The 27927-nt window shown below is 37.2% G+C and overlaps 1 protein-coding gene across 1 annotated transcript; it reads left to right on the top strand.

Annotated features, from left to right (window-relative positions):
- Nucleotides 1–27369, top strand: STK17A (serine/threonine kinase 17a). Its single transcript, XM_051799430.1, has 7 exons — nucleotides 1–358; nucleotides 7641–7853; nucleotides 15004–15148; nucleotides 21158–21284; nucleotides 22020–22068; nucleotides 22189–22368; nucleotides 23175–27369. Exons 1-7 carry the CDS (start codon nucleotides 177–179, stop codon nucleotides 23506–23508), a joined length of 1230 nt encoding a protein of 409 aa, XP_051655390.1. The 5' UTR covers nucleotides 1–176; the 3' UTR covers nucleotides 23509–27369.
- Nucleotides 27370–27927: the final 558 nt, after the last annotated feature.

Raw genomic sequence — 27927 nt, 5'->3', positions numbered from 1 at the left:
GCGCGGCTCCGCCCCGCCCCCCCCCGGCCGGCGCGTGCTACCCGCTGCCCTGCGCGAGCCCGCGGCGGCAGCGCCCGCAGGGAGCCGGGCCGGGAACGGGACGGAGACCGGGAGGGGAAGGAGGAGGAGAAGGAGGAGGAGAAGGAGTCCCCCTGCCGAAGCAGAAGCCCCGCGCCATGAGCCCCGACGAGAAGCCGCCACCCAGTCGCTCCCGCGGTGACCGGGCGCCGCCGCCGCCCCAGCCCGCTGCCGGGCGATCCGGGCGGCGGGGCGGGTTCCTGGCCGAGATCCGCACGCCCATCCGCACGGAGCCCTTCCAGGAGCGGTACAGCCTCAGCCCCGGCCGGGAGCTCGGCAGGTGAGCGCGGTGCCTCCCCCGCCGCCCCGGCCGAGCCCAGCTCGATGGCAGAGGAAGGAGCGGGGCCGAGGGGCTGAGGGATCCCACCCTTGCGGGGTCTCTGCCCTGCCGGGCAGAGCCGCGTCCGGGGGCACCCAGCGGTGGCTCTGCCTGCGGTGGGTCAGCCCATGGACGTGCCCATAGCACTGGCTTGGCTGGAAGTGTGCGGGGAGACGGCAGTGCCCCCTCTGTCTGTCCCTCCTCCCTCTGGAAAAGTCACCCTCAGCTCCTTAGCCTTGCGAATCTGGCTGGGAAGGTGGTGTGGTGTTCCCTGGAAGCCGGTGTGGAGTAGTGGGTAATGCTGTAGATTTCCATTGGAGAGGGAAACCCGCCCTTTTTTTTTTTTCCCCCCCTTTCTCCTTGGGCTTTGTAATCTGTGACATGCGGAAAAACAACTCCAGACTCGTTTGGGGTAACAAATGCTTGAGAATAACCTAATGGTGGAACTTTTCAAAGAGTTAAAAAGCTGGTGAAAATCTTGGTTTTGGAAATGATTCCACATGCAAGGTTTAATCCATTTATAATTTCAACACCTGTCTGAGAGAAAGGAAGGTTTGAGGCAAAAATTCTCATTGGAAGGTTTTTGCTTCTTGGGAGCTACATATATAGAGTTTCAGCACCACTGAACCACTATTTTTGTTTAAAATTCTGTCACTTCTCATAAAAAGAGTAACACTACCTAGAATTGCATGTACTTCATCTAAAGAGTATTCAGGTAAAAAAGATTAGGTGGAATACCACAGGATATATGACAAGATACCCTCCTCAATGTATGTTCTTTTTCAAGTTATGCTTGCTGTGTTACTCAGTTTATACAGCAGCAAAATCAACCCCTTTGGAGCTAAAGAGGAGTTTCAAAGCAAATGTAGCTGCAGTAAGTATGTCTAACAATTTTTTAGGTTGCCTAGGTGTTAGCTTAATGCTCACTTAGTAACTCTGATGTATTAATAGGATAATACCTGTTTAAGCATAGTGAACTAAAGTGTTCCCATGGGAAGCAGGCTACAAATCAGCCTAAATTCTAAGAAACAACCAAGAAGGCGTAGGAGCAGTATGGAACAGGATGTCCTGGTATCACTTCTGCTTTTTTTTATTTTTTTTTAATTTATTTGAAGTTCAGATGAGTTTTCAGAAAATATTTTGCAGTTCTACCATGGAATTAGAGTTTCTCTTAGACCCGGGTGATAGTCATTGGCTCGGTCAGAACATGAAATAGATGAAGGTTCCTTCTGGCACACAAAAGTACAACTGAGATTATTAGCTTTTACACTATGAACAAGAATTAAGTACTGCAGCAAGTCTTAGTCTGCAGTTTAAACAAGTAAATCTGAGCATGGCTTTATTTGTGAGGAATATTTTTTGATCAGAACTATATTTAAAGATGACCTTTGCATGAAGGTTGTGATTTTGCACCTGTAGTTATGTTAAAATTAGTTAAGTGACGGTTATAAATGTTTGTCTTGTTTTTGTGCAAGTCGCACATATTTTGGTTCAGACTATCTTCTTCTCTCCTCAACTTCACAAATGTTTTCACTATCTTGTCTCTTAGAATATATAAATCTATACACTTGAATGTATGTGCTTGTTTTTTTATTCAACAATTTTGAATGCTTTTCTTTACTACTCTTTTATTTTTAAAAAGTGGATACTTTGGCTCAAGTACTCCCATTAAAGACCATTTTTTGCCAACTCTGTGGCAAAACATAGGTGGAAAGTCTCTCTGCCACTTTTAATTGTCATTTTATTGGTAATACATTAGCACAGATTGTGTCACTTCTATATGTTCATAAAGTGTGTAATTCTCTACTTATGGATAAGGTTTATCTTTACAAAGGACTTGGACAAATTAGCACCCAGACATGAAAGATTTTCATCCTGGATGAAAAGCAGTCCTCGTACACACAACATAATCTATCATAATTCTAATTTGGCAGCTGAATTTGCTAACAAAAAAGGTTTTTATACTCATTTCCTAGAATTAGGGAAATAATTTAAAAGCCAGACTTTAGGTAGGTTTGAGAGTAATAACATTCATGTGAATTGTGTTTCAAACTGACATTGGGGAGAAAAAACAAAGTAGATTTATCACTTTTGCTGAGATCAGGGCTGTTGTGTGAGCTCAGCAGGTCTGTGTGCTCTTGGGCCTCCAGTTCTGTCTGTCAACACATACATATTGAACTTTCCATGGCACTTGGAACCTCTGTTTTCTGTTCCCTTGTAACCTGTGTGTGAAGGAGGTGGGAAGAAGGGGGAACATGTTAAAATATTAAGGTGGTGTAGTTCTAGCAAGGCAAACAAAACTTAGGCCCCTAGTGGCATCTTAGGAAGCAAAGGTCCTGGGGGAAGCATTGCTCAAAGTTGTCCATGAGCCTGGAGGAACCTGATCACAATGTCACCAGAGGGACTTGGGTGCAAACCCTTAGGAAGTCAGGCTTCATTAGTTCTGCTCATGGAGAAAAAACTGCTTTGAAAATGTAAAGCTAATGTGCTTCAAAATGCTGCTGCTTCATTCAGTAGCTGAGAAGCTGTTTGCAAGTCTATTGAGATACAGCTGTTAGGAAAGCCAGGTTAATTTGAGAAAAATATCAAAAACTTGGTTATAATGGCCACTCTGGAAAGGAAATTATTTTAAGTTGCTTTGGATGACATGGAAATAGCAGTTATTTAATGAAATTATTTAATATATGAAATTTTGGTCCAGTCTTCACAGCCTTAGTAATTTTACTGTCCTCAAAATCAGAATGTTCTCACACAAATCTTCAGTTGCATGAGGTTTAAAATGAAACTTACCTGTGATGAATGTTTTTAGGGTGCCTCTTCTCATCAGCTCACTGAGACTTAAATGTTTTCAGACAGTGCTAGCTTGAGTTAGGTTAGTTTGAAGTAGTGTAACCTTTGCAGAGGACAAGACACCAATTGCTTAACTCTTCCTCTTACCATCCATGCTTAAGCTATAATTGTACTGTAAAACAGGGAACAATACATTTTCTACTACGTAGAGCTTCCTTAAAGAGTCTAGTATAATTATATTTAGTTGCTTTGCTCATTTTCCTCAACAAAAAAACTCCTAATTACACACAAAATATTACTAGACTATTAATTCTTCAGCTTGTTGATGGAGTATTGCACTTTTTTTTTCATGTGAAACAAGCTATGCATATATTGGAAGTCATCATTTTCTGTGTACAGAAAATAATACTCCTGATGCTAGAGCTGGCTTGGAGGAAGGCATAAATGACTGATCTTCCTGTCTTCTGAAAGGTAGAACAGTCACCTTAAATGATTGATACAAAATAAACGATCTTCTAGCGAAATAATGTGTGCAGTGCACACATGTAAATAAGTCTAGTGCAATTCAGTTGATTCTCCTCATTCCCAGTTTTTTGTTTAAGCAGACAAGCTCATTCTCCACCCAAACCTAAGAATAAGAAATACTGTAATCATCTGAGAAGACTGAAATATTCTTTGTTCCTGACTAAGTTACCTGGCTGTAGTTTCACATGCAGGTAACACATGTCTTAAATCCTTTTTTTTTCCCCAAAAGAAAAACAATTCTTATTTCTCAGGTAGCTTTCAGTAATGTGCATCTTAGCAGGACATGACACTTGTACAATTTTGTGCATCAGTGAGAATGTATCTGCTGTCACACTTCTGTCCTCAGCTGCTTTCTGCAGAGGCATGGCTGGGGTGGAATAGTTGTGGAACTAAGTGGAAGTGGAAAAGAGGTGAAGAAGTAGTCTTGCAAGTAGTTGGTTTCGCCATTTGAGAATAAATTTATGTGAGTAAACTGTTTGTGAACATCAGGAATGGAATCCCTGCACTTTCCTGTTTGGAAATCCAAAATTGTCAGGGGAAAAAACCCACACTTCAGAAAAAAAATTTGATATGAGTTATGAAATAAATTGCATATAATATTGTGGATCTCAGAAAAGTTTTCTGAATTTTATAAAAAGTAAATATCTTCAGAGGAATTGCTGTTATTCCTGCATTTGTTATGGTGACAGTGTTTTATAGCTCACTTAAAAAATAATGATTAACGTAAGGTTAGTTCTTTGTTGTTCTGAACCTAGGACAACCAAAATTAATTGGTGTGACATAAATGTTCCTTCTTATCTGATTTTATTTGTGATTTGACACTTTTCCTTTAAGCTATGTGTGCCTGATGAAACAATGCAAATTCTGTTGGCAATACGAAAAGGTGACATTGAGCTTCTTTGTAATCAGATATGATTTATCTTAAATCATAACTCTTGAATGAGACTCTTGTGAGGACTGAGAACTACTTCTAATTTCCTATTCTTGTCTCCCTACAAAGCATTTTTAATTGTGTTGGGGTGACTGGTAGTCTGTTTTCAAAAATGTATGTTAAGTTTTTCATCTCAAAATTGTTTTTCCTTCCATGCAGTGTTCTCTCTGCTAGCTCTTCTTAATACAATGATGGGATCTAACACTCTTTGATGTATTTTTTTATAAGGAGTTCTGAAAAGCAGGATTTTAAGAAAAGCAAAGATGAAGTGTATGCAATGTGTACTTTGTAAGAAAGCTTGTTTATAGCTGTCTATCTACTATTCTTTCTCAATCAAAAAGAAATTCTTTAAAATTTATCTTTGGCTTAGCCGTACAGTGGATGCTATCTTTGGATCTTAGCTCTGAAATTTTCTCAGACATGAATCTAGATCGCTGCACAGTAAATAGTTCTACTAGTTAGTTATAAACATCAGGTTTGTCAAGTTTGATCTTTTTGGGGATTGTATTCAGAAAAGATGAGTTCTAACAGGTAGTAGTTAAATAGCTCTAATTATAGGCATAACCATAAAGAATTTGGGCAGGATTCTTGGTCTCAAACAACTAAGAATTATTATTATTCGTCAGCCAACTGAACTCCCGTGTAACCTGTCCTTTTAATTACGTCACCTATCAGGCTTCTGGCCAGCTCAGCTAAACAGGACACGTGTGGCCACACAAATGATGGTGGCTCTTGCTGTCTATTGCTGCTCCATGAACACTGTTTTATTTCCATAATGACTAATGTGCGATGAATTGGCAACATCGGTACTCATTAGGCTAATTAACTTGCTTCCAGATAGATTTTGTATGTAATTCAGAACAGCACAGTGCTTGAAAGCTGTATTATAGAGATTTTAAACTTTTCTAAGCTGCTTTCTCTAGGTCTTTCCCTGGTGCTAGAATTAAAAACTTTTGACTGTGCTAAGGCAATGTTCAACCAGGAGGAAGCAGTGCATTCAGAGACTATTGGAGGAAATCAGAGAAGGCTGAACCCAGAAAGAGGCCTAGATATTTTGGAATAAAGGCTTAGTATCTATCAGATATTAGAATAACTTGGTGTTCAAGAGCTTATCTGTTAGTTTCTCAATTTATCTGTTGGGTTTTTTTCTTATCAGCGTAGTCACCAGTTGTTTGTTTTTTTCTTGTGATGCTTTTGGTGCTAAGAACTTCAGCAAGTATTTTAACACTTTTGATAAATGCATAGCTTTGTACTGTATGTGAATTTTAGGATACAAAATCCTGTGAAATTATTTTCATGGATTTGCAAAGCTCTATAGTATTGTCTTCATGTATACATTAATAATTAAGAATTTTCTCCCAAAAAATTTTATTCAAGACATTGAATGCATATTCTTACTGTTTGTCTGCCTACACCAGACATCTGGTGGGCTGAGCTGTGATCTAGTCTTAATACACATTGTGCTGTAGATAATGTGTGCTTCCACAAAATATTATTCCTAGATGAATAACTGTGGCTGTATCAGTAGTTACGAGTCCAATTATTTTATTGAGGTTGCCCAGCAAATACCCACTTTGTGGGTGTTTATTCAACTTGATCCATTTAGACTGTGTGATTTTGAAACAAATGCCTATTAAAAGCAAACTGACCACAACTTGGTTTAGCAGTTAGATTTTATGGATAGCAGTCTTCTGCTAGCAGGTCAGGAGATGTGAAAGTGAAAACTCTGACATGAGCTGAATTAGTTAATTCTGTGCACTTTGGCTTGCAGGTGGGAGAGGCAAAACCCACTGTAATTGTATTTCAGAACAGATGAAGACTACTATTTTGGTTTTGGCAACCCTAAAATAAGTTACTTAAGTAAAGAACGAAAATAAAGATCTCCAAGCTATTCCTGCAGCTTTATAAGAAAATGTTTACATGTAAACAAAAAAAGATAGTTTTGATGAAGATTATGTCAGTATGGTAAGAACCAAAGTAAGATTACTATACTTGAAAGTATGAGAATTCATCATTCATTAGATAACAGGTATTAATTAAAAAACCTTTTCAGTCTAAAAATCAGCACTGTATGAATGGAACTGAGTGGAGTAGGTGCAGGACTATTGCAGGAAAGTTTAGAGCAGACACTTCAGCCAAAGTGCTGTGGGGGAAGTCTCCTGACGTAAGTGCTGCAGTGTGGTTTTAGCTGCCCTGCTGGCTTGGTGTATCATCAGTTGTGTGTTCTGTGGAAGATGACGCTCATTAATGTGGGCTGAGCACTGTGCTCAGCTCTGTGCAGAGTGCCTTCCTGTTCACCTCAGCATTGCTGCAAAAATTCTATTAGAAAGCTTGACGTTAGTTGAGCTGCTTAATTTTTATTTAAATCATCCATGTTGCTTACTTACACAGTGAGACTAAGGGATTTTGAGAACTGTTAAACAATCAAAAACCTCTGGTTCTTATCATTTGAGACATACCATAGTGAAAATACAAAGTGCCATCTTAGGAGATGCAGAGTAGAGTCTGGATAGTGCATGGCAAATAGAGCAGGGTTTGGTGAGAGCGCTGGTTGCTCTTCCCTTGAATATGGTGGAATACTTGAGAAAACAATAGCTGGGTTATTGTGAGGTAGTCAGAGAAAGCATAAATTGCCTTCAATTTGCCTAAATTTGTACATTTGGGTTTTGCCAACTTTTTTAATTAATATTTTGAGGATAACTTAATCTTGGGAACTAGCACAGCTTTTTTATTCTGTATCTTTGAAATTCAGATTCTTTGAAACGATAGATTTTTTTAAATTCCTCATTTTTCATGGAGGTTATATTACATTGTGGGCTGTAGTGTTCCTAACTTTTAAGCACAGGGATCATCACTCAGCAAGGCATCTCTCTAAATTTGGAATAAATTTTAAATTTACCCATTAATAGGGATTTGGTTCAAGTTTCCTGAGATGTTAATTTATAAAGGCAGTACTGAAGCTGTCACTAATTATAAATAATCCTTATTTAATTTCAGGGGAAAATTTGCAGTGGTGAAGAAGTGTATCCAGAAAGACACTGAAAAAGAGTTTGCAGCAAAATTCATGAGAAAAAGAAGAAAGGGCCAAGACTGTCGGATGGAAATAATCCATGAAATTGCAGTCCTTGAGCTGGCACAGTGCAACCTTTGGGTCATTAACTTGCATGAAGTTTATGAAACTGCGACAGAGATGATTTTAGTCCTGGAATAGTAAGTATTAGTAATAAGTCCTGAATAACCTTCTGCAGTATATGCTTAAAACTAACAATGTAAAAATACTGTGTATCAATGTGAATAATGTGGAAGTTTTTATTGCTTGCCTGTTACCCTTGCTTAACTTTGAACAGAATTGCTAAGAAAATCACTATTACAAGAAGTTATGTGCAGTCTCATAATTACTTCAGATTATAATAAATTTCTCCTGTAACAAATGTGGATAGAGCCTTCCCAAATCTTCGTTTGCGAAGCCCAGCCATGATAATAAATTTCTCTAATTATGCAGTATCTTTCAAAGCTGAACTATAATTTATGTAGCTTTAATAATCTTTAATGAAATATGTGTACACTCCCTACTTGTAAAAGAGGAAGAAGAAGAAGCAATGAGGATCTGTTCATGAAATGAAGTTTATTTCATTGACAGTGACAAAAAGGGGGTGAAATTTGTGGGGGTTTTTTACCAGTGAGGTTAGCTGAATTGATTAGAGCACAGTGCTAAAAACACCAGGGTTGCAGGTTTGATTCCCTTACGGGTCATGCACTTAAGAGTTGGACTTGATGATCCTTGTGGATCAACTCCAACTCAGAATATTCTGTGATAAGAATGTGTGATAAGTTATGGAAAATATATTGAAAGCAACATCATTGTTAGAAAGAAACTATCAAAAACCCCTACAATGAGAAGCTCTCTAAAACATTATCTTCTGGGGGAAGGAAAAAGAGGAGGAGGGTTGAGACCTAGAATAGTTTCTTTCAAAGGACCTCTAACTTGTGACTCTGCACATGTCTGTGTGGTTTTCTCCACTTGAGTTTGTCCAGATGGGTATTGCTGCAGCTGTTGTGACTGTTTATGCCAGTGGCTTAGATACTTGACAGCTAAGTTCCAAGATGCAGCCAAATGCTTGTTGCTAAGTTCCTCTTCAGGCTCTATGGATTTTAAATAATTAGGAGAGCAGTGAGGCTCAGTAGTTCAGAAGTGACTTAACCTGTCTGCTAAGATAAATCTAGTTTGTACAGCTCTTTTCTTACTTGATATCAAAAAAAAATTGTGAGAAATCTTTTCTCCCAGTCACATCTTCTTTAGAATGAGATGGTGTCTGCTAAGGCAAAATTCCTTCTAGAATACATTTTTTAAACTTCATTGTACCCTCATGGAATTCACAATATATGAAATATTCAAGTAGAGCTGGGACAGAGCTTCTGGAGTTTTAACTGCTGTTACTGGAGACTCATAAATATCTGCTTTGGACACTAGCAGAAATTTAAACTAGAATACGGTTTAAATTTCTGGATCCCATGGTGATTTAATGTGAGCAGTAGAATCCAAACGAGCAATGATTTTTCTGATAATTTCAATGCAAAACTGCTAGTTTTCTTTTAGATCTCAATTCTCTTATAGTTGCAAAACTGTTTTAATCCAAAGTATTAATTAACTAGGTTGCTCAGTAAATAGCAAAATTATTTTGTTTATGTGCATCAAATAGTCATACCTTGTTTCAGATAAATAGCTATGTGTTAAGAGTTATAAATTACAAAAGCAGTCTTTCCCTGACTTCAGCAAATATGTCTGGATGCTTCTTTAATGTCAACATGTTTCAGAGGCATGTTGCAACAAAGCAGGTATGAATGTTAGTGAATTTCTGACATTCTTTATGCAGAGGATTAAAGAACATACCTAGACTGCAAGCTTCTCTAGGGCATTTCAGTTTCTGTTAAGCTTGATGGTCTATGTGGCAGATCTTTATCTTGTGAAGGAGTAAAACAAATAATCGTTGACCACTAACTTTATCTGCTAAGGTTTTAAAGTTTCTTGTCTTGATGTTGAATCTGCCATAAGGGCTGAGGGGAACACCTTGTGTTTTGCCTTCAGGAAGAGAAGTATTAATGTTACATGGAGGGCTGTCTTTCAAGTGGTATCAATTTTTGACAAAAAACGAACTTAAAATTAGCCACTAACTGTTGAATATTAAGTGTTGAGCAATGGGAAGCAATGAGGCATTACAACGTTGACTTCAGCTGTGGCGTAGCAAATTGGTGGCTGTCTGCATCCACCCTGACAACACTCTCTGTCCTAAAGAATATTACTGAAAAGGTAGAGATACAGTCTGGGAAACTTGACACATCAAATATAGAAGAAAAAAAAGCAAGTTTGATAATTTTGGGGCTTGATGCATGTATACAACTTACCTGGCTTTTTCCAATTTATTTTGAAAGAAAGAGCAATAGAGCATCTGGTGGGTTTTTTGTAAGTGTTCCATCCCCATATTTTTACACATCTGTTGAAGAGATAGATGATATTAGTGAGTCATTAGTGGGTCAGATGTTACAGAAACCTGTAAGTGCAACTTCAAAAATCTAAGCCATTAAGTACTGTGTTGTGAAGAGCTTCTGAACTGAGACATTACCTGCCAGGGTCTTATGTAAATATAGTAGACTTCCATTATGCCTGCTTTAAAAAAAAAGGAAAAAGTTGTCTCTATCATCTTGAAGGCACAGTCAGTGTTTATCAGATATGCTGGATGGAGTGTCTTTTTCACCTGTAGTTATTTAGACCTGGGTAATGTTACTACTTGTATTGTCTTGGACATTATTTATTGTCCTACTTACTGAAGGTGTGACTGGTTGGAGTAGGAGTCTGCTGTAGGAAACTATTGATTTGATATGGGATTCAACAGATAAAACTTGAAGCAAAAACACTGTAGTCAGAAATAAATGTGGTGCTTCAAGGTTTGTATCTTGTGTAGAGTAATTAGCAAAGTTGTTCTAGATGGCAGTCTCAAATCAAGACTGGAACTCTTCAAAAAGTTTTAGGGGAAAACTTCTCAAATGGTGTTAGTAACCTTTTGTTTGCATTTCATTGAATTCTTGGGCTGCATGATTAGAAAGGCTGGGGAGGAAAAAAAGCATTTGTCAGGGAACCAAGAACTTAAAAGAACAGTATCTACAACTTAATGCATTTGTATACTTCTCTTCCCTTATGTCCTCTCATCAGATGTGGATTTATGGTTTTCTCAGGCTTTGGGGACACTGGTATGTTGTAGTAGCTTTACAATGGGAAAACTATCAGTAAATGCATTTACTATCTAATGGTGTACCTAGCCAAGGGAAGGGGGTATGGCTGTCAGCAGCAGTGAACATGAGCCTTTCCTTATAGTGTTACAGCCACTTTGGTGTGATCTTCTTGTATTATAAGCTCCATGTACAAAAAGTAGATGAGTTTCTATTATCTTGCAGAGATAACCCTTTCAAGACAGACTTTTGACCGAGCTTAATATTCAGGAAGTACCTTGTTTCCCATGCAGACTGTATATGATCTCACTCAGCATTGAAATCAAGTATATTCTAGGAACTTGTCTACATATCTGTACTCCGATGATTTGTACTTCTGAGTCCTTCAGAACACTAGCTTAACGTCTGATCCATTAAAGCGGGGGGAATGTTTAATTTTTTTTCAGATGCACCAAAATAGATTTGTTCAATATTTTTTTAATGATACGTTGAATGACTCTGTAAGTGTATCATAAGTGCACTTGAAGGAAGTTTGGTGATGAATTTCGTACACTGCATTGTTAAGATACATTTCAAGGAAGATAAGTAGTCTCCATTTAATCTAAAGTCAACATAATTGTAACAAAGATTAGTGCTTCAGACTTCCAAATGACTTTTAGCTCGTTTATGCTGATAAGCAGTAATAAAGTGTTAGCATGCTTTTCATTGATGAAGAGCAGTTGGATTTCACTTTGAACTAGAGAAGTTCATAGCACAACAGTACTTTCATAAATAAATTAAAATAGCTAAAGAATTATGGTTGCCATACCTTTCAAGTTTGGAAAGGCTTCTCAATCTCACTTTTTTTTTTCATACGCTAGGTAGGGGAGCATGTACTAGAGAAATAATGCATTCTAAGTAACACTGCATTTCAAAATGTTGTGCTATTAAATATTTCCTTATCCATTTTGTTTTTTTCAGATTAAGATGGCTTGTTTTCCTAAAGAGTTTGCTGTCCTAAGGATAATTCTTTGCTTTTATTCCCTAGCAACATTTTCTGTCTAGGGGGGTGGGGATGCCCAGTTGTTTGCAAAGTTATTTCATAATGACAAATAGAAAAACTACAGTTTAATGGACGATGTGTTCTTAGAGAAAAAATGCATAAATGTTATTAACACCAGAGAACTCCTGGTCTGCATGTCTGCATACAGAAATCATAGCAATGACATGCCCATGATACTTTCCTAGCAGGTATTTTAATCCCTTCTGTTGTTAGATTTTTTTTTTCCCAAAATCTAACTGGTGAACACAAAATAACCGAGTTGAAAGTATTGTTAAGGAGCTCGGCAAAATTTGACATAGATGTGCGGGGCAGTCTTTTTGGAGTTCACTTTGTGCTTCCAACCACTTGTGACTGGGTTGGCTCACAGCTAGCCGACTGTTTTGTTTAAGGAAATCAATTAACCTCACTCCACAGAAACAATACACAGAACAGTCTTGCGGTATCAAATTTCTGTGTGTTCTTGTAAATGGTTGCTGGTTACTTGTTAGAGTGTGGTAATTTTTGGATAGAGTGAATTGTCCAGAAGAAGTTGTTCTCTCTGCATCCTGAATAGCAAAGTTGAAATCAAAAAATGAAACATTATATGGGAAGTCACTGTTCAACTATTTTGTAAAGCCAGGTGTCTATGGTAGATGGGAACAGCAACGTCTCATAAGTTATGAAGTGGGTGTGCATGTGTAAGGGCTGTATTTGCATGTCTCACTCTTAAAAATGCTGATGAATCCAGGCATCTTCAGAAGTGCTGGGAGTTACTTAAATACCTTTTTAAAAAAAAGTTTTTCTGGATCAAGGGTTTTCTACTCTCTCATGGTAGCACTGTGTCTCAATTTCAGTGATGGGACATTGTTTCAACTTTTATTGCCTTGACTTTTATCACTTATAATTCAGAGTTCTTTAAGTGTAGTATTAATATTCTAGGTACCTTACATCTTAGCTTGGTGGCTACTTCAGTGTTAATTTACACTAATAAACAAATGGTAACAGATGACTACCAAGTAGAGATATAGCAAATAGGGCTTTATAAGGCCCCCCGTGTCCTCAACTCCCACTGTTTTTTCAGCTGGGTTTATTAAATGTAAAGTAGTTGACAACAATAGGTTTTGAGTATAAATCCTATTTCACAGAATTAAATATTATATATATTAATACAGAAGTATTTTTTCCTTACTCGAAGTGGCAGAGCTATACCAGTAAAATCCCAGGGTCGTTGCTGTAAAACACATTGTGTTAGTAATTTTGGTAGTAGATCTTATCACTATATCATTATAGATCACTGCTAAAAAGGAATTAAATCACTCTTTCAAGTAATATATTATGACATTCTTGAAGTAGAAAGTTTAATTTATGAATTGCAGTAGGTGTTTTTCTATCCCTGTCTGAAAGATCCAATTGATGTTGCTTTTTCAAAGAATTTGGCTTAGAATATTAGAATACACTAACCTGTAAATACACTTTGTCCATTTTAAAAATGTCATTAATATCTGAATCCTGTTCAAAGCTGAAATATTACTACTTTCACGGATTAAATAAAAATGGACCGCAGAAAGATGCAATAGTGTCAGGTGTATGCAGTTTTTCAAAAGAAACTAAAGTATTAATGTTCCTTTGAGAAAGGAATTTTATTCTTGAGCTCAATCATCTGTGATACAGAATGAAGAAAATATTTAATAGACTTTTTGAGAAAGAAAATATTAGTTTAATAAATGAAATTATACTACTGTACCATTTAGTGTATAGAACAGAAGTATAAAACTCTTTAGAAAAGGTTAAGATTTAACTTTCTTTTAATTATTTTTTTTAAGAAAATCTGCAAGGGAAAATTTAACAGTAGTGAGAATATCTGGGAAAGCAAAAAACATTTTTAAAGCTGTGAGACTTTTCAGAACTCTAGGACTGTAACAATGAAGTTAATATAGGCAAAATGAGAATTTGAGTATATTTAAGTGTTCTTTTTCTGAGAGTGCACAGTCTAAATGCACCATTTTTGTAGAACTCTCATTTGCTGTTATATTCATATTGAATATGCCTCACTGTCTTCTGGATTGCCTGGGTAATACAACTTGTTGGGAAATAGCAAGCAAAGGCAGAGTAGATGGCGATACCTCAAGAAAGATTAATGCTTGTGCAAAGTCACGTTTGGCATGTCACAGTTTGGTGTAACTGGAGAAGATGTTGTCCCCGGGGGTTTCACCATCTTTCACTAAGGAGTGATTATAGGATTTCATGCAGAACGAAGTGTATATGTGTTGATTCCATAGTAGTATTTCAACAATCCACATGCAAAGTGGCCCCATTCTAATGTTCTTACGCCCATTTTGTTTTAAGATGGAACCTCTGCTCAGTTTATTTTATTTTTGATGCTACAGGGTTGTGTTGTAAAACACTGTCAGTTCTCTTGAGTCATTGCTATACAGAGATGGTACTGTGTGTGGCTTCTGAGTACTTTAAAAACATTCATTCATATGTAGTTATTTTTATATTTTTGTTACTTTGTTATTTATTAAAACATATATAAACAAAAGAGGAAGCAAGCTGAGAGCTAAAATTTTCAGAAGTATTTTTAGATGAAAGATGTTTAGAGATTCAATCCAACCCTGTGTACCAGAGGCTTCATAAACAATTCATTTACAGACTTTACATTTCGTCTTTTAAGTACATGCAAAGAGTTTTGAGGAGGATGGGAGGTGGGGCTGCTTTTCTTTATGTTTACAAAGGCTTACCTTAGCCAAATTCCCATGTAGTTTCATAGGAATGGCAAAAGGCACATCTTTTATGAAAACACTGTTCTTAAACAAATGTGGCATTCATCTGGAAGAGTAGTCAGCAGCGTTTCCAAAGCAGTCCCCAAAATTTCTGGAGTATTTGTATTCTCTAACTTAAATGACTAAAATCTTTGCTTCTCTATATAGCTGCCATATTGCAGAGAACATTTCCGAGGCTGTAAAAGCTTGTCAAATGTCGAATAACTGAAAATATCACTATCGGACACTACCACCTGCTGCTCTTGCTTGCATGAAACAAAACAGTGCAAGTAGAGCAAAATGGGTGCTATAACTTGGTCTTTGAACTAATAATATTCATATTGTTCCATAGTGCTGCTGGAGGTGAAATCTTTGACCAGTGTGTGGCTGAAAGAGAGGAAGCCTTCAAAGAAAAAGATGTTAAACGACTTATGAGGCAGATATTAGAAGGAGTTTCATTCTTGCACAGAAACAATGTTGTTCATCTTGACTTGAAGGTAAGATGATTGCTGTATTTTTCTCAATTTCTGAGCTGCTGACTTTCATGCTGGTCATATGTCAAAATAATGCTAATATATAATTAACACAATTTTTTTCTAATTATACCTTGAGTGATAAAATTCAGCCTTTGGGATAGAATGATAAAATTTAACCTTGGGCTTTGCAAGCCTTTTGGAAAGTTTCTATAATTATGTGAAATATAAACTTCATTTGATTAAGTGAAGTGCAGTGAATTCAAAAGTGGATTTGCCTTGCACCTTTAATTGCAAATGAGTGCTTTGGGTAAGACCTAACGCGTTTTTAAAGTGCAGTAAAAATGTCTGGGTATTGTATGGCCATTGAAAAATAGGTTTGTTTTTTTGTATTGACTTGAATTTTGATGAAGCAGAAGGGTAGCAGAGACACTGGTAGTATCAAGTATAATGTTTCAGAATGAAATGTTCATATAGCACTGGTAAATTAATGTGTTAAATATGTGTTAAATCCATTTATAGCACTTCCTTCTTCTTTCCTGATAAAGCTATAAAACATAATTTAAATGTTTGCCATTTGCTGCCAAACAGTTGGCCAACACCCTATTGGTATATAAATTATCATAATTTACTGGAGTAAATAGTTTTTCATACTGAAAAATAGTTTTGACCCAAATCAAGAGAAAAGAATAGTTGCCATCATACAAAATCCAGAATATCACTCATGGTCAAGAAGAGACTTGTAGCAGGGATCCAGGAAACTATCCTCTCCAACTGGTCTAAAGCTGCAGGTAATTTTCTTTAGCTTCCGTCCATACACTCATATGGAAGATGCACCTTTATCTCATTATGAGGTTCAACTAGTTTATTACTAAGCAAGGCTGTATAAAAAGCAACTTGCATTAATTTTTTTTAAATTCTTTTTACATGTCCTATTGTCATATTTACTAAGTATGTTGTAGGCTGCTGCATGTTTGTTCTGTTACTGAGAATCCTTACTTGGTTGTATTTTGGCTGTATTACAAAGCTACCAGTAGATTCCAGTATCAAGGTGTACATACTTTATAACTTAGCATGTCATCAACCATTCATCAGCTAAAGCAGATGATGAGTCATATTTGCACACAAATATGTCACCTGCCTGGTTTTCCAACCATTTATTCAAAGTATATGTGGAATCCTTTAAAACTTTGAGTCATACACACAGAATATTAATAATTGTACTACAATAATTAATGGAAAATTTTTAGCAAGTGATGTGAGAGTAAGTGTTCAGAAAGACTAAAAATGAGCAGTTAGACTTCCCTAAAGTTCTAGTATGCTTAAGCAAGATACTCAGTGTCTCTACAAAGGTTGGCCAGTTGAATTTTCTTAAAGCAAAGTGTTTTAAATTAAAACATCTCTTGTGGACAGGATATATTCATACATGTTTGTAGTTAAAGCTGGAGTGTTCCTTAGCACCATCAGCTGGTTAACTGTAATCAGAAATGTGTTTTAAATGACTACAGTACTTACTGGCAAAAGCAGACTGGGATGTTGATTACAGCATTTGAATGGGTATCTTCTTCAAAGTTCAGTAAATGCTTACTTAAAAACTGTCCAACTGATCAGAAAACTTTTGTTATAAAATGGACCATAGCAGTTCTCACTGAAAGATCCAACATTGCTTTGCTGCCTTAAGAAAGTTCATTAGCAGAGTAAATTGTATAGTGATTGAGGTTAACATGTTTATACATTACTACAGTGTGCAATGTGTTTTTAAAGGTGGATCTTAATAGGATTTCTAATTGCAATGTGATGACTTTCATGATAAATAAAACTATCAGTCTTTTGCAAAATAAGGTTTAGGGAATACTAACACTCTTCAGAGTATTGGCAAATAAAGATGATGGACACTGTAGGATTAAAAACCATGACTTGCAGAGATTGATTGATTGACATGCCTTGCAAGACTTTAAAAAAAGGCCCATTTTACAAGGAACTCAAAAAGTTAAGTTGAGTGCTGGTTTTGGCTGCATATTTGTTAACCCACTGCCCTCAAACCATCATCTGTTGTATGGTACGTCTCATGCTGCTTTATCTCATGGCTTAAAGCACTGTGGAATTTAGTAAATACTAAATTTTTTGTAAATGCTACTTTTGTGATGACATTTGGAAGACATGTATGTGTGCTGCTGTTATGCAAAGTGTTTGCCAATAGCAAAGTTCACAAATTCTTGGTAAAATGTTTTCCTTGTACTATTAGTTTCACCTTTGTGTCTTTAAAGATTTTAATTTCATTTGTCCCTTACAAATACCTTTGGAAAGGTACATCCAATTTTCCGTACATTGCACCTTCAAAAAAGTCAAATTCTACACCCAAAAGAATTTAAACCCAAATGGTTGTCAGTATGTAGTTGCTAGCTTGCTGTTGTAGTTTTATACTATAAATCTAATGAACTTGATCTATGACACTGACAGCTGGCTTGCTTTAGCTTCTGTTTGCCCTCTTTATAAACAGAAGATTTTTCCTATGAGACTGAACACTGCAGAAAGAAATGGGGTATTTTGATGTGGCTTTAGCAAGGTAGCCACCTGATAATTTCTTTCCAAAAGCATGGTTTTACTGAAAGATGGTTGAAATATGTCTTGGTTTTAATAGCAAAAATACAATTATATAGTCCAGTTTTGACTTGGAGAAAGAGCAAATATAATACTACTGAGTGCAAATTAAGTATCACTTGACAGTGTTGTGTTAATGCCATTTAATTTTCAGGGTGTGCATAGATTGTAGTCAGGAGTCTTTCATCTCCTCTTAATGGTGCATAAAAGCTGCAGAGTAAGGGAAGACTCCTTTCTCTGTGTTCTCATTTGCTGTTTGACTTGATCTTGGTGTTTGGTAAAAGCTTAAAGGAGTTGGGAATGGAAGAGAATTTAAGGTGTGGGGGCTGAGGAAGGACTTGCTGCCTCTTGTCCTCAGCAGAGACAGGTTAAGAGCCCTGTGTGCAGGAGAATGAATGCTCCAAGCAGCACTCTCCTATACTGGATAGTACTCTGGCTGTCCAACAGACAGCTTTTTCCTTCCTTCTTCTTGATTGTACTCAGAGATGGCAACTAGCAAAATCATTATTTCAAATTGGTTTGGGTGTCATTTTATACCAATATTAAGAAAGCAAACTAATGCAATTACAAAAGTGGCCTGTTAGAATAACAACAAAGACTATTTTTCTTAACTGAGTTTTCCAGGTGGATTAAGGTGAAATGTTTATTGCACAGAAGTGTAATATTAATAGATGTGTAGTTATTCCTTGACTAAAGGAACACTCAATAAACTAAGACAAGAGTTAAAAAATGGAAATAGTAAATTTTCAGAGAAAAAAACTTTAATTTGGAGTTCATACCTTTACAGCAATTAGAGCCAAACTGTTTGTTAATAGGCAGGTATAGAATATCCATGTTCTACAGAGCCCGTTCTGATTATTTTACGGGACTTGCATTGCTTATTTTGGGAAAGAAACTGTGATGCAAGCCTTGTCCTTTAGTGTGACTGTTGCATTTTTTCCACTGGTACACATTTACCAAAGAAACCCCAAAAACCTAGCTCCCAAGCAAACTCTTCTGTTACTTTTCAATTACTTAAAGATATGGGGATCCTTTAAATTTTTTTAAGTCAGACTGATCAGCCTAGTTTAGTGTCTTTACACACAATGAAGTTGGGTATCTTAGCTAGTCTGTTTTTCCTGTTTCTGCTCATTTTTTCTTGGATAATTCATGTCTTTTTTTCTACGGATGTGATTTTTTAGAGTATTATAAAATTAGATATCTTGCAACATTGCTGAAGTTAGGTAGGGTGAGGCATTGATTAGTTTAAAAACCTGACCTTTATTACGTGTCCTTAGTCTTTATGTATCTTCTTGAAACCAGCTAAAGGTACGAGAAATTAGAGGACCTAAGTTAGAACCTTTAAGCCTTACTGCAGTAGATATGGAGATTTTTAAATGTTGACATTTGATGATTTTCATCAGTTATTTCATTAAGTGCCTGAGGGTGAGAGCAAAAGGTCCTTTTTAGAATGTCAACCAAGAGAACCTCCAGCCTGCTTCTCTCTTGCTTTTGTGGGCTGATCAGCATTAGGCAAACCTAGATGTATTCTAGCAGTGTAAACAAGAGAGAAACAGCATTACAGATGTGGGAAAATGATCTTCCTTTTCTGAAAGTTTTAGAGTAATGGTGTCTAGCTGAAGACTATGGTAAGTTCATAGCTATGACCTCTTTAAGGTTTTATGCTGGTGTTTAGACAGTCACTTTACCTGAAACCCATAATGATTCCTTAAAATAAGAAAATGACTGATATCTCATTATGAATTGATTTAGAGTTATGACTCAATTCATACTGTAGACAGGGTTTTTTCTGCATAGGTGTGTTTCACATAAGTTTATTAAAGAAAATAAAAACTACTTCTGGCAACTATTTTATCTATTAAAATATTAGAATACAAGGCTGAAGGGTTTCGCAAAACTTTTCTATTAAAAATTTTGTTTCATGTAAATGTAGAGAACAAATACTTTTCTCATGCTTTTAATTTGCCTCTTCAGAACATAACTACATTTCTCAGTGGGAAGAACATTAAAGAGGGTAATGAGGGAGGTATGATCAGCTTTTTTGGATGTTTGCTTTTCTAATACAAATAGAGAATAATAAATATGAACTAAAGTATTTGGTGATATGCGGCTCCAAAAGTCTTTATATGGCCACTAGATCCCAGTTTGTAAAGAAAAAACAAAGAACTGTTCTTAATATGTAGGTTTACAAACAGGAAATAAATTGATGACATCACGGAGTTAGTTTGAAATACCACGGTATAACTTTGCAGGAGTGGAAGAACTTGACTTTATTCAGGTCTTGCAGTGAGGAGAACTGGCCCAAGTTTTTTAAAATGTTCTTGCACAGGTTCATTTCTGTGTTCAAAAGCAAGACTGTTCATGTGCCTTCATGACTGACGTACAGTATGGAGGAGAGAACAGCTCTGTGATTAGGGAAGAAATATAAATGTTGGTGTTACTCCAGTTGGATTATCAGTCAGTGGTTGTTCTGCTGTTCTTACTCCCTTTTTAACCACCCTAATGCAAGACAATCCAGGTCCCCAATAAGGGTTTCTTCACTTCAGTGGAACTTGTGCTCACAAGAGGCATGAATGCAGTGTCAATTGTCACTGTTACTATTTGGAGAAGTTAATGATAAAACCCAGTGTGATCACTGGCCTGGGGGCAGGGAAGATCACGGTTGTTTTTTATGGGTTTTTTTCTGGCAAGGATATGCTTCAGTTGCAAAAATCTAAGACCTGTTGTCTAAAGTTAGTTTTCAGATTACTATTTTAAATGCTAGCTCAATTAAAAAAATAAAGAACTTCTTAATGACCACAAAGGTGCTTTGAAGGAAGAGAGCCAAGGTCTAGTGACGTCAGCACAAACAAGTTTATCCAAAGGTGATGCTCTTAAAAACCTGTTTTTCAGGCTGCTATATTTTTTTAAACTGTTCTTCAGTTAGTGTTCTGTAATACAGTTGTTTTGTACTTTGAACAGGATTGAGGCTGGTTGCAACAGACCTTCTTTAAAAAGGTGCAGTCAAAATAGTTTTGTATGTTCAGGGTTTTTAAAATGATTGGGTGTTTTTGGACACCCTTCAATGAGATGTATTTTACACTATTTATTGGAAGAAAATGAGGAGGGAAGGAAGGGTAGTTAAAAAGGTGATATGAAGGACTAAAGGTACAAATGTGGAGGTACTTATTGTTAAAAGACAGCTATTGGCATGTATTTTGTACGTGTTCTAAGCTAAAAAAGATTTGATCCTCTGTTCTAAACAGAAAATCCTGCCACTCCTTTTAGCCTACGTGTCTCTTCAAGATCACCTTGGGGAAAATACATAAATGATCCTGGGTATCGTGCTTGTTATGGAAGACATTATCCTACTCATGATCTAAAATAATTATGCAACATGATGTCATAGGCATTAGATTTGGGTGATCCTAAAAGTCTTCTTTTGTTTTTCAGCCTCAAAATATTCTACTAACCAGTAAGTCCCCTCTGGGAGATATTAAGATAGTAGATTTTGGCCTTTCCAGAATAATGAAAAGCAGTGAGGAACTAAGAGAAATTATGGGAACTCCAGAATACGTAGGTAAGTTGTTACTGTAGGAGTGATGTATAGTCCAGGCTTCTGGGGAGTGAAAAGAGAAACTACCTCAATTTGAAAATGCCAGACTGGCTGTGTAGTTACAGTGTTGCAAGATCAAGTTATCCCTTGGACGTGGTACTGCTCTAAAAGGTAGAACTGGCAAGTCTTGCCTGGCTAATGAACAATGATTGTCTGCTTGTGTTGAAGATGAGTACATGCTTTAGATGATTCTTACTAGCAATGATAACAAGTATTACTTGGATTAAAAGTTTAAATTCGCGTATTCAGTCTCTGAATACAATATTTTAGCCTGTGGAGCTTTGTATCCATTTTATTTTTTTTTTAAAAAGCCCAAACCATTCCAGGCCTTGAAAGTATACTTGAAAATGTCTTTAAGTTGTGCGGTGTATCTTCATGGTTATGGGTTAGGTTACAGTGCTGGAATATGGAATATTGGATATTTCTGTTTTTTCTTTAGGAAATGTGTATACAGATTCCTTATTTGGGAAGGAGACTGGCCTGGCTTCTGAAGATGGCAATAAAAGGAAAACGTTTTTTATACTTAAAAAGAGTGGATGATAGAAATCACTTAACTTGAACAGAAATATCTTAGTTTCAAAAGACTGTCATGCTTCAAATGGCTTACCTTAAATTTTACCACATGCCCATTATTGCATTATAGAACTATAATGTAATGTCTGCATATGACAAAGCCCACTTTTTTTCCCCCCTCAATAGCTCCTGAAATTCTGAGTTATGACCCAATCAGTACAGCAACTGACATGTGGTAAGTTGAACAAATTAATGGTCATCATAACTTCACTGAAAAGGGTTTTTGTTTGGTTTTTTTAAGAAAACAAGGCGAACTAAAACAAAATGCTTTTCTGTTTTTTCACTTTAAATTTAGGAGCATTGGAGTACTGGCGTATGTTATGCTAACAGGGATATCGCCTTTCTTGGGGGATGATAAACAAGAAACATTCTTAAATATATCTCAAATGAACATAAGTTACTCTGGAGAGGACTTTGACCTTGTATCAGAGTCTGCTGTGGATTTCATCAAAACTCTGCTGGTTAAGAAACCCGAGTAAGTAAAATACACAATTGTATATGCTAATATGTCATACTGAATTAATTTCAAATGTAGCAAGTGCTAGTGTTTTCATTTTTAAACTGTAATGAAACTTTGATTTCACTGTGCTATTACTTTTTATGTATGTGAAAAGATAATTCCTCCATTTCCATCCAAGCTTGTATATTATGAATGCGTACGAGTGTTAGTAATTAAAACTCAAATTAGTTTCAGAAAACTGTGTGAATTGTAGTGTGTGGTACAGTATACTGATTTTTCTTACAGTTACTTTGCTGAAGTCTTTTAAATGAACTGTGTTTTGAGTCCTTAATTTTGCTGGATAGATTACCTTGCTCTTTTCTGGTTCATTTGTACATTTTTGTCAGTGGGCAGCAAATTGGAAGTTCCAGGTCTCTAAATAGAAGAGGTGTTTTCTGTGAAACTTCGCCACTTCTTCATGGGGCATGTCAGCTACTGAAATTGCCTACTGCTTGTCTATGGGAATACTTTAAGAATGTAAGGGTTGGATAAAAAGAAAATCTATATAAACTTTGAAAGTTGGTTGGCAACATGGGAGCATAAACTCGTATTTAAGGTTCCATGAACTCCTTTATTTTAAATGCTAGCAGTTCATCGTCTTGGGCTGCTGTTGGTCTCTTTTGGTAAAAGACAGCTGTTAATGTGCTTTTCCCCCCCCCTATTCTATCAATCTGTCTTTAATACAGTCATATCCTTGGAATAATCAGTAGGGATCTTTTCTGCAAGGCACTGGATTTTGCGTTCATTTGGACGTTTATTTTAATGCTTTCTTTCCTCTACAGGGATCGAGCAACTGCAGAGGAATGTCTTCAACATCCATGGTTAGCACAGAGTGATAATCCTGCTTGCAGGGCCTGGAATAAGAGTGCAGGAGGGGAGACCAGTGATGCCATCCAGAAGGATGCAGATTCTGCCACTGAAAAATCAGTAGATGCTGAGAAAACTGAAGAGGAAGAATCAATAGTGACAGAAGAACTAATTGTAGTGGCTTCATATACACTGGGACAATGTAGGCAGTCAGAAAAAGAAAAAGTAACTGAGCAGAAAGCCATTTCCAAACGATTTAAATTTGAGGAACCATTACTGCAGGAAATACCAGGAGAATTCATTTACTGAACTGTGTGGAGCTTCATAGCTGTATCTAGGAGGCAATGTTTTCTACTAAACAAAAATATCCTAGCCAAGTGAATTTCTGATATGCAATAAATGTTCTAGATAAAAGAAAGTGTTGATAAATGGCATACAAGGAAAATGTGCCAAGTTCTTATTTTCATGGAACAGATAAACAAGATTTCAAGTGGCTGGAAGGAGTTTAACAAAGATTATAAGCTTATTTTTGTTTGTAATTTTTATTTTGGGGAGGTGGTTTTTTTTGTTGTTGCTTGATAGCAGCGTTTTTGTTAATTGTTCCAGTGTTCTGGAGACGTTGACATTGGAAGTGTTTCAGTGACAGATGTCAAGAGGAGTATTTTAGGACATGTTTTGGCATTTAATGCAAATATATAATGCTGGGTTTTCCTCAGATGCCTTTTGTCACTCCTGACTTTAGTGGAACTATCTGCTAATCTAAAACTTGTACGAGAGGAGAATTTGATTGACTGGTTCGACATACACACAGTATGATTTTGAAATCCCTATGTTTCTTTGTTTCCATCAGGAAGATATAAACAAAGACCCAGACTCATATGATGTATGCCCAAACACTGGGCTGCTCTTCTCTAGGAAGAGATGCACGTGTCCCACAGGTGAAGAAATCTATACTGGAGATACATCTTTATTTGGGAGCACAGTAAAATCCTGCTCCTGAAGGTGATGTGTTTGCTTAAGTCAGTCACTCATGAGGCAGCTGAGATCGCTCCCTTCCCCTCCTGTGCTGGGTGAGATGTGCCAGTAGAACCCAGCTCAGTGTGACTGCACAGTGTTGAGAGGGGAAAAGAATTACAGAGTCTGATGTAGGTCCTCTGAAGTTGTTGAAGTTCTCTCCACTGACTTCACCATGTTAGATTAGACAGTATGGCCAACTAATTAGCTCTTGATTCCACCTCCCCCAGTACTTGGCTCTGGTTTTACTGGGAGCATGAGGTCATTTCTGCCCTCTTTCTTTTCCTCTAACTGCTGCTTTAAGGAAGAAAGAAGTATTCTTAAGCTAAATTGCATTACCTTGTTCAATATAGCTTTCACATGAGGAAGAACATACCAATTCCTCTGGAACAACAAAGCACAGCTTATGCCTCCTGCTTCCTGATCACTCCCCTTTAGACACTTGGAAAAACAGCATGTTGTATGGTGGGGCAGAGAGTGGGATTAGGGAGCAGTATGGATGGGTCATAGTTCTCAATGGACGCAGTCCCTCAGAGGACAAAGCTGGGACCAACTGGGCATCAAGACTGAGTGGTTTTTGCAATGTACAGATCTGAGGATCTTGGACTGAGTCCTAGTTTTCTAAGAAATCTTTCATATTGATGCTGTTCCAAAGCTTAATTTTTATGTAATTTGAAGTTTAGTACTATTATATTGCATACGTTTAACTATTCAACTATTTATTTGGTTTCCTTATGCTGTTCCTTTATAATAAACTGACAAAAGTTTTCTTGCTATAAAAAAATGAATAGAAACTCTTAAGCTAGTTTTTCCCCTTTTTCCATATTACTACAGACTTTCCTAATTTCAAATGTATCAAATGTTCTTACTCTGTTTAGTGAGCAGGAGTTCAGTGCTCTGTGCTAAGGTTACAGTTCCTCCTTCACACAAAAGTTAAATGGCTTCTTAACAAGACCAGCAGTACTGGGATGATCTGATCAGCAGGGTTGGAATGGTGAGGGAAAAAGCTCTAGTACAGAAGAAAGCTGAACCAAAACCAGTGTGACACTGAGTGGGTAGTTTTCCATAAGGCTGTACTGCCAGAGGTCAGACTGCCTTCATTTCAAGCCACATCAGAAAAATTGAACTGTTCTATCAGTCTTCTTCCCCTAAGGAATTACATATTGAGTATTCATGTAAGTAGGGCAGCTTCTCACTCCTTGAAGACCTTCATATAAGAAAACACCCAGTAGTACTGAGAATTGAGTTTGGATTTGTTTTATATTGTAATGCAGAGATGCCTTTCGTGCTCTGGAGAAATCAATCAGTTGCTTGATAGCTCAGTCTGGCTGTCAGCCGGAGTTAGACACGAATCTTAGAGCCAACAGAGTATCTGTGTTGTCTGGGTGTTTCTGGAGGCAGATGGTAGCTGACCCTACCTACAAGGCTGATCGGTTTCAGGGTTGTTAGACAGGACCGTACCTTTCAGGAGCATCTTTCTTTTACCGTCCAGTCATTTGCCCAAGACAGTTTGCTTGGGTGAGGGGACATTGACTTGTGAAATTCTGTGCAAGATTACAGTTTTTCCCAGCTTCCATCACTGCCATTTTGACTTTTTTTTTGGTACATCCATACTTCCTTACTTTACAAAGTTGAGCAAAGCAGTGAGTTGAAGCATGCTCACAGCCCACCCTTACAAAACAATGTTGCCACGTCTGCATACATAAATGTTTAATAGCTCATGGTTGCTCGCAGCAAATCATTTGAGGAAGTGTACCTGTTTCAATTCTTCTTTGTAACCACAGATCATGTCTCAGATGGAGACTGGTACTAATGGAAAAGAGTAGGTGCTGAGCAGTATACAGTTTGTCCTAGATATACTGTTTTTAATGTATGACAATGAAGCTTAACATGTATACATGAACTATGTACTTACTACAAGGCCAGCTTCTCTTGAATTGGCTGCTTTGAGATTTCCAGTGGGCTGCATTTCTGTTTAACTTTTTGTGCCTTAAGGTGGTTTTATACGGTGTTTTTTAATGTCATTAAGAATTTGTATAAAGTTGTGAAAGTTTAATAGTATAATTTATAAACAAGGCATCTTAGATTCACCCTATAACAGGGAAAATTTTCCATAACATTTAACTGCAGGACTATCAGCCATCCCACACACTTGAAGCTGTTTCTGTTCTACTGTGAGTGTGGGTAAAGCTGAAAATGAGGTGTTCTTACCCTACACTGTAGAAAGGGACTATTGCGGTCCATGTTCTTGAGAGGCTCAGTTACTAGTGAAGCAACGCATTAGGAAGACTGGGAACAAATCGTTATTTTATGTGGAAGAACTGGTTTTCCACAGTTCTGTGAACAGAGAGGACTGTGTGTACATATGTGAGTCATCTGAAAAAAAGCTGCTTGTGTTGGTGGGGAAGGGGCTGATGTGGAGAAAGAATCAACTCCTTGGACCTTGTGGGCAATGCTCTCCCAGTCCCTGCTCTCCAGACTGGGCACCTGCTGACTGCCTTTGTAGCACTGGGAGCATGGCTGTTTGCTCAGATGCAGGATGCTGAGGGAATGGAAGGGCAGTGTTCCTAAAGGGTTGTTATGTCTATGGTTCTGTTGCAAGACCCATGAACTCTATCAATAAGAGGGGTAGATCCAGGCTTAGACCTCCCTTGCAGTTGTTGGAATAAATAGCAAACACCTAACTGAAAGCACAGCCTTGTCTTCTCTTGTTGCTATGTTCCCCTCTTTAAGTAAGGGGCTATAGATTTTATAGTCACTAAACTAAAAGTTCTGCAAAATAATATTTTTCATTTTGTCCAAAGCTGAATTTGTATTGTGATTTGTCTCATTTGTCACACTTTTCATTTGTGGGTCCCTGAATAAAAGCTTGTCCCAGCTTATGATCTACCAAGTGAATCCTGAGAGCTGTTAAGTCACATATGCAAATAAAAATTAATTGCCCATTCTCCACTGATGGTGCTCGCAGGGAATGGGGAGGGAGGTGGGCCTTGCACCAAGTTACTCCATGGCTTAAGGTCTCTCTTGAATATTTCAGGTGTTGTCCCTGGAAGAGAGTTCAATATTTTAAAGAAATATTGCCAGTTCATTGTACTTCTGATAAGGTGTTTACTGTTTCAGGAACTTTACAATAAATGAAATTTTGTTTTCTGAACAGCTAATGGGTCTCTTATTCTTTGTGCTTCAGGAAACACTTAAAAACATGATCTTTCCTCAAAACAGCATTGCTGATTAGAAACTGAATTCCAAAAAGTTACACTGGTTTATCTGGTGCAGGATAGCTGCATGATGACTGAAATTAATAGTAAAGCTGAAGCACAGTGCTGCATTCCAAATTACTGCAACTTAAACTGTTCTGTGGTTGGTGACTGCACACCTTTATGCCTGGCTTTGACTACTAGCTAGAAATATTCTGATGGATCTAGGTTGTAGTATGTTACATGGAGTCTCTTGCTTTTCTCAAAGGACTATTGTGAAGTTATTTTTCTCAACACTCATTAGAAGGATTATTTTAGTTTTCTGAATTCTATATTTGTTCAGTTTTTGCAGAAAATATAAAATGCACCAATCATCTTTTCCACTCAAAAGCAATGTGCTTCCACTGTAGAGGTCTTCACAACACAGCATTTACCGATGTTGAATTAAGCTGTCATTGGGATTGATGAATATAGTCACATTATCCATGTAAATCTTCCTGGGTTTTTCTTGGTGTAT

Source organism: Manacus candei, unplaced genomic scaffold (assembly GCF_025592945.1).
Source record: "Manacus candei isolate 608988 ecotype Guabito, Panama unplaced genomic scaffold, ASM2559294v1 h1tg000049l, whole genome shotgun sequence".
NCBI classification, from domain to species: domain Eukaryota; kingdom Metazoa; phylum Chordata; class Aves; order Passeriformes; family Pipridae; genus Manacus; species Manacus candei.
The sequence above is the reverse complement of the archived record's forward strand: the minus strand, read 5'-3'. Positions and strand labels throughout refer to the sequence as shown.

Coding starts and splice junctions, on each gene's coding strand:
- STK17A (XM_051799430.1), top strand. CDS start 177: ATGAGCCCCGACGAGAAGCCGCCACCCAGTCGCTCCCGCGGTGACCGG. Junction 15,149..21,157: donor TTGTTCATCTTGACTTGAAG/GTAAGATGATTG, acceptor TTTGTTTTTCAG/CCTCAAAATATTCTACTAAC. Junction 21,285..22,019: donor GGGAACTCCAGAATACGTAG/GTAAGTTGTTAC, acceptor CCCCCTCAATAG/CTCCTGAAATTCTGAGTTAT.